The 13,139-nt window shown below is 59.5% G+C and overlaps 1 protein-coding gene across 1 annotated transcript in view; it reads left to right on the top strand.

Moving 5' to 3' along the window:
- The window catches only part of ILDR2 (immunoglobulin like domain containing receptor 2), a 48,421-nt gene extending 40,735 nt beyond the window's left edge, over positions 1-7,686 (top strand). Inside the window, 3 exon segments of the mRNA XM_036272012.1 lie at positions 2,451-2,667; positions 3,887-4,484; positions 5,689-7,686. Coding sequence (XP_036127905.1) covers positions 2,451-2,667; positions 3,887-4,484; positions 5,689-5,724 — 851 coding nt within the window. The 3' untranslated portion in view covers positions 5,725-7,686.
- Positions 7,687-13,139: the final 5,453 nt, after the last annotated feature.

Raw genomic sequence — 13,139 nt, forward strand, 5'->3', positions numbered from 1 at the left:
GGCTGGCTGTGTGGCTGACGTAGCATGTTCTGCTCAGAGACCACCGCCTTCTAGCTCATAGAACTTCAGGAGGTTGGAAGTAGAAGAAACTGAGGTCGCTGAATCTCCCTCACTCATTCTACAGAGGAGGAAAGAGAGGTGGAGGGAAGTTCCCTGTGCCAGGCTGTGCCAGGCTGTGCCAAGCCTTGGCCCCGGTGCCAGAACTGGAACCCGATCTCCTGGAACCTGCTTGCAAAGGCTCGGAGATGAGGCAGGAATATAGGTCACCGGGCTTGGACAGGTTCTAATCCTGAAGAGCAGAGTAACCCTGGGGTGGACTGCGGGAGTAGGTGGTCTTGGTGATCTCAGCACAGAGTGGAGCTCCTGGTTTCAGGTTGCAACAAGGGAGGGTCCCCTCTGGAAGCATTCGGTGCCCCAGGGTCCGCTAGCCAGTAGGACCCTCCCTTGCCTTGCCCCTTGTGACAGGGTTGCTCTCGGGATGCTTTTAGTCTGTGATCCCAGTGCAGGGATCCGCAAACCACAGCTCCCAGGGCACCGATGTCCCGCCTCCTGTTTGGGTAAGTCAGTTTGATTGGAGCACAGCCATGCCAGTTCCCACATTTATTATCTACGACTCTTTTTCACGCTGCAGTGGCAGAGTTGAATAGTCATGACGGTGTGGCTTGCCAACCCTAAAATATTCACTCTGTGGCCCTTTACAGAAAGAGTCTGCTTGTCCGTCCCAGAGTTACAGGTGTCTGTGAAGCAGAGGAGGATGGTCACGTTCAACGGGCAGACATTTCAGAGCGTGCGCCTGGGCAGTCCATTGGGGGACTGGGAACACAGAGAGAGCCCTCACTCTCTGGGGACGTGAACGTTTCCATTGCTCTCTGCAGTTTGAGGACAGTTCTGGGCCAGTGCGATGTCTCAGCGGTCACACGTGACTGAAGGCAATGCTCACACCTGGTGCATTTGAAGGTTCTCTTCCGGGTGTTTCCCAGGAGACTGGACTTCACTGGGATCATGAGCAAAGAAAGGTCCTAGATGTTCTTCGAGAGGATCTGAGTTGTTTTCCTTTGAAATATGCACCAACACGTCCATTCTCCTTAAGAGGAAGAAAGGTTTAACAGTTGGATTATAATTCAGAACCAACTGATGACCCAACTGCATGGTGTTCCTGGTCAGTCCTATGTCCTGGAGACAGAAGGGGCGTGTCCACGCCATGGGGGAGGACCGACCTCCCCTTCGCGGGTGGGAAACAGCAACAACTCTCTGCTCCTTCGAGGACTGTTGGGGAAGAAGCAGGGGGAACCTCAGGCCCACGTGTGTGCCTCCCGCACCCCATCTTGGCTTACCTTGCACTCAGCGGCCAGGCCTTACGTGCTGTAAATGTTGATTTTGATAATATTTTGAAGTTCTAACCAATGGATTTTAGGAACAAATGGCTTGAATTACATTGCAAATAGATTAACTAGATTTTTTTTTTCAAGTAAAACGAAATTCAATCCATTTCAAAGTTCTATAAATAAGTAGGTTTGGCTTTTGTTTGTTTTTTTTCTTTCCAGATTACATTTCTGGTCCTTTTCACACATGCGGTTGTGAACAGCTCCCTAGGCCCTCTTAGGAAATGACAATGCTGTGACAGACCCCACCCCCTTTCTACAGTGTGGGGCTGGGGCTGGACCTCAAGTGGAGGCCCCCGGCCATAGCACAGCCACACCCCTTCCTTCCCGCACCTCCACACAGCCGTCCTGGCCTCCAACCACACACACCTGGAATACTCTGGGGAGGGAAGACGTCTACCTTGGCTCCAGAAATGGACTTGGAGGATTTGGAGAGGATATCCCAGGTTCCTCGCTAAGCTGCAGCAGGGGTGAATGGTCAGACCCACGGTGGGCCCGTCCCTTGCGCCCTGTGCACGCCATGCTCTGTGGATGAGCCCAGCTGCAGGAGGCGGGCATGGGGGTTTCGACGGCCCGGGGTGGCACTGGCCCTGAACACCCATCTCGGGACTCAGCCAACAGCAGGGAAGACACTGGGGTCTGGGGCTTCTCCCCCCTCTGGCTCAGCCATCCTGGAGTCAGCATGGCTCATCCCAGAATATGCGAGAAGACGACGAACAACTGAACACAGATGATGAGACCTCGGAGGAGGCAGCTGCGGGAGCCCGCGTTCCGGGAGCCTGCGTTCCGGGAACCCGCGTTCCGCGAGCCTGCCTTAGGTGGAGCTGTCACGATTGTTTCCGAGCCAAGAACAGAGCAGGGCTGCAGCCTCCTACACTGTGGGCGAGTGAGCTGCGAGCAGGAGCCAGGTCCCGCCAGCCGCGAACACCCCGCTAGTTCGGTCTGCACCACCCTGGACAGAGCAGGACTGGGCCCTGCGGGGAGCTCCCAGGGGCTCCTGGCCTTGCTCTTAGTCGCGTCCCGTCGAGCAGGTGGAAAGCTCTGTCATGCCCTGTTCTGTCCCCACAGATAACAACACCATCTCAGAACTCAGCTCCCTCCACGAGGACGACGGCAATTTCCGCCAGTCTTACCACCAGACGCGCGGCAAGCAGTTCCCTGGGTCCCGGGACTTGGAGAGCAGCACGGACTACTGGTCGGGTGTCGTGGGGGGCAGCAGCGGGGCGAGCCGGGGGCCCTCGGCCGTGGAGTACAGCAGAGAGGACCGGGACGGCTTCCGGCACAGGTGAAGGGCCGCGGGGGTAGCTCTGGGCTGGGCGTGAGGGGCAGGAGTGAAGGTGGGTGGGTCCCAGGCTGTTCGTCCCAGGTCACCCCTCTGTCTGACTTTCTGGGTTATCCGGCCACACACATTCTTTCTTTTTTTTTTTAAGTCCTCACTCGATATTTTTACATTTATCTTCAGACAGAGTGGGAGGGAGAGAAACATCTATGTGAGAGAACATATCGATTGGTTGCCATCTGTACGACCCCAACTGGGGCCGGGGACGAACCACAACTGAGGTATGTGCCCTGGGCTGGAATCGAACCCAGGACCCTTTAGTCCGCAGACCAGTGCTCTAACCGCTGAGCCAAACTGGCCAGGGCCATGTTGTGTTTCTATGAGATCACCCCCTTCCCATAGTCAGTGAGCGAGGGGACTGTGACACTGTGTAGAAGTCCCCTTTCCAAGCCCTCTGGCAGGGCTGCTGTGCACCCCTTCAAGGACCTTTTCGGCACTTCCCCTCCCTTCTGATACGCTGATCCCACGGCCTCTGCTTTTTGTCACGTGTGCTGTGGGAGGTACGATGTCACGCACGTTACACGGTTGCATTGGATTGTCATGACTCCAAAAGGCAGGTTCTGTTAATGTCTCCATTTTAAGTTGGGGACACTGAAACTCACAGGGAGGCTAAGGAACTCACCCAGGGTCACTCAGCTGATGAACGCGGGAGGCGGACCGTGTGGCCGCTTCCCACGGAATGGCATCTGCCTCACCTGCCCTCGCCCTGAAGGGCAGTGGACACTGTCTTGCTTGCTGACTTTCCGGCGCAGGAGTCCCCCTGGCCTGCGCCCAAGAGGTAACTGGTCAGTCAGTTCGCAGGGAAGAAAAGGCCTGTCTAGCACCAAGTATCTCAGGGCTCCGTGGGCCACAGTCGTGTGAATTGCAAGCCACACCACCCACGGAGGCTTGCGGGTGTGAGCGGTGACACGTGGCTGCCAGCCCGAGGTCACTGAGGTCACGTAACAATGCCCAGGAGGCCCCACCACAGGATCACAAAGGTTCATCACCCAGCTCCCTTGTGATGCTGAACCCCAGGACCCATGAGAGGGCAGGCTGCCTCCCCTTCACGCTGGGAGACCCCACGTGTGCGAGGTGCGGGCGGGGCTCAGACCAGGTCTCCGCACCCGGGAGACGCGTGTCCCTCGCCCTCCCAGCCGCCTGACCCGTGTCCCCTCTGCCGCAGCCAGCAGCGCTGCAAGTCGGAGATGCTGTCGCGGAAGAGCTTCGCCACGGGGGTGCCAGCTGTGTCCATGGACGAGCTGGCCGCCTTCGCCGACTCCTACGGCTCCCGGTCCCGCCGGGCGGACAACGGCCTCGACGCCCGCGCCGGGGGCCGCTTCGAGCGCGCAGAGTCGCGGGCGCGTGGGGGTCTCTTCGGGGACGGCCCGCCCGAGGGGTACCCTCCCGAGGGCTACTCGCCGGAGCGGTACTTCGGGGCGCGGAGCCGCAGCCGCGAGCCCTCTGCTGACGGGGAGCGCGCCTGGGCCCCCGAGGACGCTCCGCTGCCCCGGCTGGTGAGCCTGCCGGCCGCCTGCGAGCACCCGAGCCGCGGGGGCAGCCTGGAGACGCCCTCCCGACGGGGCGCCCCCTACTACGCCTGGTCGCCGGCCACCTACCGGGCGCGCGCGCCCAGGGGCAGCGACGAGGGGGACGCGCCCGACGACGCCCTGCCGCCCTATAGCGAGCACGAGCTGACCCGGAGGCCGTCCCACCGCGGCCGGGACCTCTCCGCCCAGGGCACTTCGGAAAAGAGGCGGAAGAAGGAGCCCGCCAAGAAGCCGGTGAGGCTGCGGGCCGCCTGGGCAGGGTCACGTCCAGGGCCTGGGGTGGCCAGCGGCGGGGAGCAGACAGGTGGCCCCCAACGTCTGGGGGAGCTGGGGAGGGGCTGGGGGGCCCACTTAAGGGAACCCAGGTTTCTGGCCTTCCCCCATCTCCCTCCTCCCGGGACAGGCAGGTGAGTACCCGGGCCGGGGACTGGATAAGGCAGCCGTGCAGGTGTGTCGATGGAGCGCCTTGGGCCATTAGGGACCAGTCAACAGCATTTAGCATCAGGGATTCTGGCTGTCACCAGCGCAGGGCGTAGGTGGGTTTGCAGGCCTGCGTGCAGAACGCTCTGCGCATGCCTGGAGGCGCGCCCCTCCGCGGCGAGGGTGTGTAACACATCAAATTCCCAGACGGTCAAGGCCCACAGGTTAGCAGCCACTGCTGTTCAGGAAGGAGCCCACGACTCCTTCCCTCCTCTGACATTTTGAGTGGAAACTGTGTACTGGGCCCTGCACGTGTGAAGGGACTCTTTTGTTCCCTGCCCAGGGCATTGTCTCTTGCGTAAGTGGCCTTAGGTCGTCTCCTGCTGCTTTCTCTAAATGCCGAGAGCGGCCCGCAACATAGCCAGCCCCACATGTGGGCTCTGGGCCTCAGAGAAACGTGGGGGGACCATCTCAGACGTCCACTTCAGGTGCCCCAGGCCACTCTCCGCGCCCCCCCCCCCCAGTTACCCTGCCCACCGTTGTTCTCACGACTCCAAGTCGGACGTTTTCTTAAGAGTGTCGTAGAGGAGAGAACACGGACAGAAGAAGGTTTTGTCGTGATCACTTATCCTTCCAGAACAATCCAGTATCTCCCTTTCTTGAAGGAGGACAATGTAGGGATCAATGTCCTGGGAGTAGGGAAGGACCTCTCAGGTGACGGCAGGTCCGTGTGCAGCGTCCGCGGAGCTGGTGGGGAACTTGAACATTGTAGCCATCCCAGAGGCGTGGGAAGTTACTCTGTGGCCAGGGACCTAAGTTCTACAGGTGTATGTCGGCTTCGGCACCAGCTGAGGCTTAGGAACAGTAGTTATAAGCCTGTGAAATGTCCAAGAGTCAGGCTGTGCCAGCTGGGACCAGGTCGTAGACTGCGCCCACAGAACCACGTGCTGTGCTGGGTGGGTGGTGGGTCTCTAACCAGTGCGTGGTCTCACGTTGGGTTCTTTCTGTCCCTCTGCAGAGTGACTTTCCAACCAGGATGTCCCTCGTGGTCTGACGCTTGTTTGAGACCTCTCTCTGGACGACAAAAAATCAGAAGTGGACGACGGGAACAAGATACAAATCCAAGAGCCAGCAGGCCCGGGACCTTCTCCGGCCACCACCTCGGAAGGTTTACTGATCTGCGCTTTGGCAGGGGATGGGGGCAGACCAAGCGAGGCCGATTCCAGACCTCAGTGCCCATCTGTCCCGCTCGGGAAACATCGTGAACGTGACTGTGTGAGGACACGCGGGCAGTTTCTCACCACAGGGCTCATCCTGCCCGGTCTCCTAGCCGAACCAGGATTCTTTCCCAAGTCTGACATGGAGGTAGCTCGGGACGGCCGATCTCCAGGACAGGCCTCTGCCCAGCACACACCTGTGCGTGCCGAGAGGCGGAGACTCTGTTACTGCTGTGGATCTGCTGACAGCCCGGGACAGCTGCTGGCCAGGCGCACCTGTTCCCCTCTCCGCCCAGCCCCTCACTGCGACTGCTGTCACACTGAAGTCCCAAGGCCTTTGGTCGGCTCAGTGACTGCGACCTGCTGGACAGTCCCCATCACTTCCCTTTGCTGTTCTCAATGACAGTCCAGGAGCGGCCCGAACCACATGGAAGAGAGTCTGCCCCTGTTTGGAAAGCTGTCTGCGTGGTGTTTCCTTGTCTGTTCTGAGAACATAAGCGCTTTTTCTCTCTGCTGAGCACGGCTGAGTCGGACAGGAAGGGCTCTCCATCTTCCCCACGCCCGGATGTCCCCGCGTGGGGCACACACACAGCCCGCCTCCCTCCGCATTTGATGTGGCAGGTGTCAGGTGCCTTTGATACATACTTAAGTGTGCACACGAAGAAGAAGGAGGAGCAAAAGGAAAACGAAGTCAGGAATTTGAAAGAAAAGAATGTATGTTCTCATTACACCTGGGACGTGGGCCGTCGTCCCCGTGAAGTCCACGTGAGCCTCCTGGGTTTGTGCGCTTACCATGCGTGGGTTCTGCCCAGAAACCCTGCCATTCCAGGGCGCCCGAGACATGACCGTGCACCATGGCCTCCCCAGTGGCTACTGCGAGAGATCTTGCTTTCCAGAGGAGAACTTTGTATTCCCACCACTGCCTAAATGATAGGCCTCCCAAAGTTAGATCTTTTTGGATTTTGTAATTAGTGTAAATTGCACAAAACGGACACTCTTTCCCCTTCATCCAGAAGTGAGCCTAGTGTCCACCCCTTGAGTCTGCACTGGCTGGGTGACTTGATTTGGCTGGTGGCCCAGTAACGAATGCAATGCAAGCAGACTTGGAAAATCCTCGTGCATGGGCGTGTCCTCTCCTGTTGTCCGGGGACCCTTGCTGTTACCACCGGGTGAACCAGCCCGGCTGTCCTGCTGCATGATGGGAGAAAAGGGCCCCGTTCCCTGTCCCCCTTTCTGACAGCCTGTCAACCCTCAGCTGACAGCAGACGCACGAGGGAGCCCAGCCAAGACCAACAGAAGAACCTCCCAGCTGAGCTCAGCCCACAGTATTGATTCCTTCTCCGGGCACGAGACGTCGGTGTGCTCTTTAAATGTTCGTTTCTCTCGCAGGAGAAACTTTTCTTGCTTCACCGTCCAGCCCTGAGTCCCTGACTCCATCCAGCCGTCAGTGTCGCACGGTCTCCACTTTCCTTGACTGACTGTTGTCGAAGCTTTTCAGCCCGCGCTGTGGGACTCACGGTTGGCCCGTCACGGGAGGTTGCTTGGCCTCGCTGTCCCCGCCTCCCACGTGGGTCCATCCTCTGTGGATCCTTGGACAACCTCTGGAGACGGCTCCTTCGGCATCTCCTTGGTCTTCTCCAGGGCCACCTGGCTGGGGCGAGGCCTTGTTCTCACAGTGCCATTCCACTGGCACCCATACATCTTGGCATTTCTAAAACAGTCGTTCGTGTGCAGCGAAACGCAGAAGAGGCTGGTGAGGGTCGGCTGGGTGTGCTGACAGCCCTGCTCGGAGGAGAACTGGCCGACCGCCGACGGCTCCGGCCTGTCCTGGAGAAGCCGGCTCAGCCTGCGCTGGCGCCACCAAGGGCTGGGAGACACGAGCCATAACCCTGGTGCTGAGCCTTCGACGCGCTGGTGTGCGCGGCCTCTGAAAGCCTAGGCCCAGCCTGTCCGGTGGGGTCCCGGTTCCGACGGACAGGATGGTTAGAACCTCCTTCCTAGTCACCAGCTCTGGCGCTCGGCTTGCCCAGGCCGTTGTGGAGGGTTCGGGCAGCTGCAGGAGCGCTTACCTCTTCGTCCCGCGCCACCAAAGGCTTCGCGCCACCAAAGAGCCGCACACCAGCCGCAGAGACCGCGGTCACTGCTTCTGAGCCAGGGCACGTCTGATGGGCGAGGAGGGTCCACACGAAACCTGCAGTTCCCCAGACAGAAGTACAGACCATGGAAACAGGACGACAGGGCTCGTGGAACAAGCTGGGGGGATGGGACCGGCTGTCCTCTGCAGAGTGACGTAGGTCTGAGACTTCAGTGCCTTCAGTCACGACAGAACACAGTCGTGTCTGGGACTGAGGACAGGAGACAACGCAGACTGGACGCGGGTAGCAGAGGTGGCACTCCAGCTTTTCCGGACATGCCCCGCGTTTCTCCTGAGCCGTGCGCTCATAGAAGGGCTTACGTGTTCGCTCCTTCCCGGGCACACGCCAAGTCTCTTGTGAGGCCTGGTCTCTGTCCACTGGGACCCTGGGGAGATGGGACAAACGCGAGAAAGAACGGGGAGGTTTTCTGCATCTCATAGGAAATACTGCTATGGATAGAGACCAGCAGACCCAGAGAATTAAAGTGTTTTCCATTTAAACGGGTATATTTGCTGTTTCAGTATTGCATGTGTTCGTCCATCCATCTTAGTTGAAGGTACACTGTGATTTGAAAAGCCGATATTAGAAAAGAAAGAGGTGGACTGGGGGGGAGGGGGAGGCGAAGGGCCCACGCGGTGATGTGTGTCGCAGTGCGTCAGGGACGTGAGCTGAAGGAGGGGTTATGGATACGGGCCGCAGGAGGTGTCCCCTGGTGGATGACCGGCCTCTGGGCCATGCACAGACTCCGTGGGGAGCTGGGCCGAGTGTCCTGCAGCTGGCGGAGCATGTCCCCGTGTCCCCAGCACATGCACCAGGAGCTCCGCCTGCTCTGGGCTCAGAGCTGCAGCCTCCAGCATTGCTGGCCACCCTCACGACACCGAGACCGTCTTACAGAGATGATGGCCCTCACCTCCCTTTTGAGCCTCACTCTGCACCTAGGGGTGGGCATCAAGGGAGAAGTAAGCCATCGCTGCCCTTGGTGACGTCACAGATGTCAGTAGGTCTCCAGACTCCAAGCCTGTAGGTCTTTTTGCCGAATCCCTGTTTCCCCAAACTGCCTGACCATACAGAGCACTTGAGTGCTGTGAGGGCCCCTGTGGGGCCTTGGAGATGGGGGTGGGTCCGGAGCTCGGACCTGTGCTGCGACATGCCTGGCATTGGATGCCTTGGGAAATGCCAGCCTAGGTGGTGGCCCTGCTGTGCCCCAGTGGTTGGTCCTGAGGCTCCCCTGGGCTTGGGAACTCTCCTCGAGCGTCCGAGGGAGGCCCTTACTCCCTGGGGGCCAGCAGGCGCTGTGGCCGGGTGAGTGGCTCACCCGGGCCAGGGGCAGGAGGCGGGTGGGGAGGAAGGGAGCTGGGCCATGCCCCGGGGCTCCCCCAGACCTTCCCACCCACACACTGGTCTGCTGCAGGCCCTCAGCTCTGACGACCAGGACCACAGGTGACTGTCTCAGTCCCTGTGTCGTTCTGAGCGACACTTAAGATCACAAACAGGAAGAAGAGACCACCGGGAAAAGGGCCACTTCCTGAAGCGTTGAACCCGTCAGCCTGGCCAGCGACACCCTCCCGCCCTACGACCCAGTGGGGACAGGCAAGAACAGTGTCACCCCACTCGTACCCTCCAGCGTCAGGTCCTAGGCGGCCTGGATCTGATTGGAAAGGGAGTTATGGGACAAGGGATCCAGTGTCACCGATTGGGGGGCCAGGTGCTGAAAGTGCCCAGTATTTCCTGCCAGGATCCTACCTCCTGCCTCCTGGGGAGCTGGTCAGTGAAGCTCTGAGTGGGGGCTGTGAACATCCGCGTGGGGGCTGTGAGCGTCCACGTGGGGGGCTGTGAACATCCGCGTGGAGGGCTGTGAGCGTCCGCCTGGGGCCTGTGAGCGTCCGCGGGGGGGGGGGGGGTGTGAGCGTCTGCGTGGGGGGCTGTGAGCGTCCGCGGGGGGGGCTGTGAGCATCCGCGGGGGGGGGGGTTGTGAGCGTCTGCGTGGGGGGCTGTGAGCGTCCGCGTGGGGGGCTGTGAGCGTCCGCGGGGGGGGGGACCGTGAGCGTCCGGGGGTCCTGTGAGCGTCCGCGGGGGGGGGGGCTGTGAGCGTACGCGTGGGGCATTTTGTGAGCGTCCGCGGGGGCTGTGAGCGTCCGACTTGGGGGGCTGTTGAGCGTCAGCGTGAGGGGGCTGTGAGCGTCCGACGGGGCTGTGAGGCGTCCGCGTGGGGGCTGTGAGCGTTTCCGCGGGGGGGTGGCTGCTGTGAGCGTACGCGGGGGGGGTTGTGATGCGCCCGCGTGGGGGGCTGTGATGGCGTTCGCGGGGGTTTGGGGCTGTGAGCAGTCGCGGAGGGGGGGGGGTTTCGTGAGCGGCCCGCGTGGGGGGCTGTGAGCGTCCGCGTGGGGCTGTGAGCGTCCGCGTGGGGCTGTGAGCGTCCGCGTGGGGGGCTGTGAGCGTCCGCGTGGGGCTGTGAGCGTCCGCGGGGGGGGGGGCTGTGAGCGTCCGCGGGGGGGGGGGCTGTGAGCGCCCGCGGGGGGGGGGGTTGTGAGCGCCCGCGGGGGGGGGCTGTGAGCGCCCGCGGGGGGCTGTGAGCGTCCGGGGGGCCTGTGAGCGTCCGCGTGTGACGAGGCTCACCCTGAGTGCCGAAAGCAGCAGTCTGGGCTTCGCTAAGGGGCGGGGGTGCGGTGAATACTAATATTCGCGTGATGGTCACAGTGTCACTGTTTACAGGCCACTTCCACGTGCCCCGTTCCCTTTTTTAAAAATATGTTTTTATTAACTTTTTTAGAGAGAGGAAGGAAGAGAGAAACATCGATGTGAGAGAGAAACACTGATCGGCTGCCTCCTGCACGCCCCCCACTGGGGATGGAGCCCGCAACCCGGGCATGTGCCCCGACAGGGAGTTGAAACGGGACCTCAGTCCACGGGACCATGCTCAGTCAGTCCACTGAGCCACACCGCCGGGCCACATGCCCCAGTTCACTGGGCCTGTGAGGGAGGCAGGGGGTGTTGGTATGAAACAGGGTGCAGGGGCTAATGTCTGTAGTCCGATGACCTTGGAAGACCTGGAGCCAGGCCTACAGACTGGGGTCCTTTCCAGTCCCTGCAGTTCCCCAGGGACTGGGTCTGGCTGATCCTCTGCACAGCCCACCATGGGTGCCAGTCGCCGGTGGAGTGCAGGTGTGAACAGACGCGCTGCCCGTCCTGCCACGCGCCTCCCTCAGTGCTGAGGTGACAGGGACGCGGCCTCACCCAGAGCTGGCGGGGGAAGGGCCTGGAGAATGTGCTTCGGATTCCAGACCGCGTCCGGAGAGCGATTTCTGAGCCAAAGTACAGACTTACCGCCTCGGGTCTGGTGGGGGTTTTCCGGGGACCCAGGAGGGGCCGGCCACGGAGGGCGCCCGGGCCGCGCGGGCTCCAGAGCCAGCGAGCGGCTGTCGGTGAGGCTGGACCCGCCCTCCGGGAAGCCGGACGGACCACACAAAGCTCTCTCTGGCTTTCAGGGAAAACCACTTGATCGGCGAAGTCCTGGGCGCTGCCCTTCGAGAACTTCCCTCGTGGGAGGAAAGGCCACGGGACACAGAGGGCTGAGAAGGGAGCTCCCCGAGAGTCCCCTGCCCGTTCGTTTCTGTGCCTGGTCTGTGGCATCGAAACAGAGACGTCTGTACCCCTGTTGCCTGGGACGTTCTTGGTTTTCAGTGTCAGACACACAAAGTGAGTTGGGTTGTAATACTTTGAACTTAATAAAGCCTTTTCGTCTCCATTTGTCGCCAAGAACTCGTCATTATCACAACTGTGTCTCATCGTGACCCGACAGTCAGTGGTCCCCAGCAGCCCGGGAATCCCACGCCCCGCGGTCTCGGGTGTTCTTAGCCAGGGACGGGGCATCGATCGGTACTGTGGGGCAGAGACCGTGACGCCCGTTGTACAGGTTTCCATAAGCTGTGGCCTGGACAGACGGCACCGCCACGGCTCTGCGAGACCGTCCACCTTCAGGAGAGAACAGCGGGACGATGTGGGTACCTGGCTGCCTCAGAAAGGGCACAAGCATTTGCTTTTGAGCAACGGCACTTGGGGAAATGGAAGGAAGCGGCTCACGGGAGGGCTACACCCAGAGGGTGGATGAGAACCAGGCAGCTGTGGGGAAAACAGCTTACTTGATGTCTACACCCTCTTCATTCCCCTTTGTTTAACGTGGAAGTCCTATTTTTATATATGTTCAAGAAATGAAGTAGACTGGTTTCAGGTTCTGAAAAATACTCATCACTCCACGTAGGTGACATTATGTTTTCTGCTGACCTGGTTTTAAGCACGTTCTGCTTGTCTATCAGGTGGCGGGAGATGTCTCACCTACAAGGCCAGGTGTAGGGGGAGCCAGGCAGCCCCAGGCTCCTAGGAGGCAGTGTTAGCCTGCTGCGCCACCTAGTGGCAGCCCGAGAAGGACACGCCTCAGGTGTGCACTTTGCGGGACTCAGGTATTGAGTTGAATTGAGATGTGTGTTCTTAGAGTCTGGTGTACATTCACTTTTGACAAATGGAGTAAGTGCCTTGGGAGTTCTTTATTTAGAAGTGATGAGTTTTTCTGTATGTGTTGGAACTTTAGACCTTTGCCGTATTATGTTTTCAGGGTAGATTTCTATGGAGATACCACGTGGGGGGTGGGGAACCTCATGTTTCTAGCTTGGGACCAAGTGGGAATGATTTAAAACTATTTTAAAATGTGCTTTGAACACCACTGAGGTGCAGGCACTTTGTGAAGTCAGTGTAGACTCTGGTGCCCCGGGACGATCGTGAAGTGAGTTTCGCATTAACGAGCAAAACTAATGTCACGGAACAGTGCAACCGAGGCCCCGAATAATCCAGTCCCCGGCCTTCGGTGAAAAGATGAATCTAGCCTCAGTCTCAATCTCTCTCTCGTTCTTGCTCTCGCTGTCTCTAAAAAAACAAGCAGCGAATATTCCATCATCTCTGATATTAAAACACTTTTTAAAAACAATCCCTGATTGTTTTTAAACAAGGAGATGTTTCCTTACATTTTTTTTTTATCCTCACCTGAGGACATTTTTCCATTTTTTTTTGTTCAGATAGAGTGGGAGGGAGAGAGAGGAAGAGAGAGAGAGAGAGACATCGACGTG

The sequence above is a fragment of the Molossus molossus genome, unplaced genomic scaffold (genome assembly GCF_014108415.1).
Source record: "Molossus molossus isolate mMolMol1 unplaced genomic scaffold, mMolMol1.p scaffold_m16_p_20, whole genome shotgun sequence".
Taxonomy (NCBI): Eukaryota; Metazoa; Chordata; class Mammalia; order Chiroptera; family Molossidae; genus Molossus; species Molossus molossus.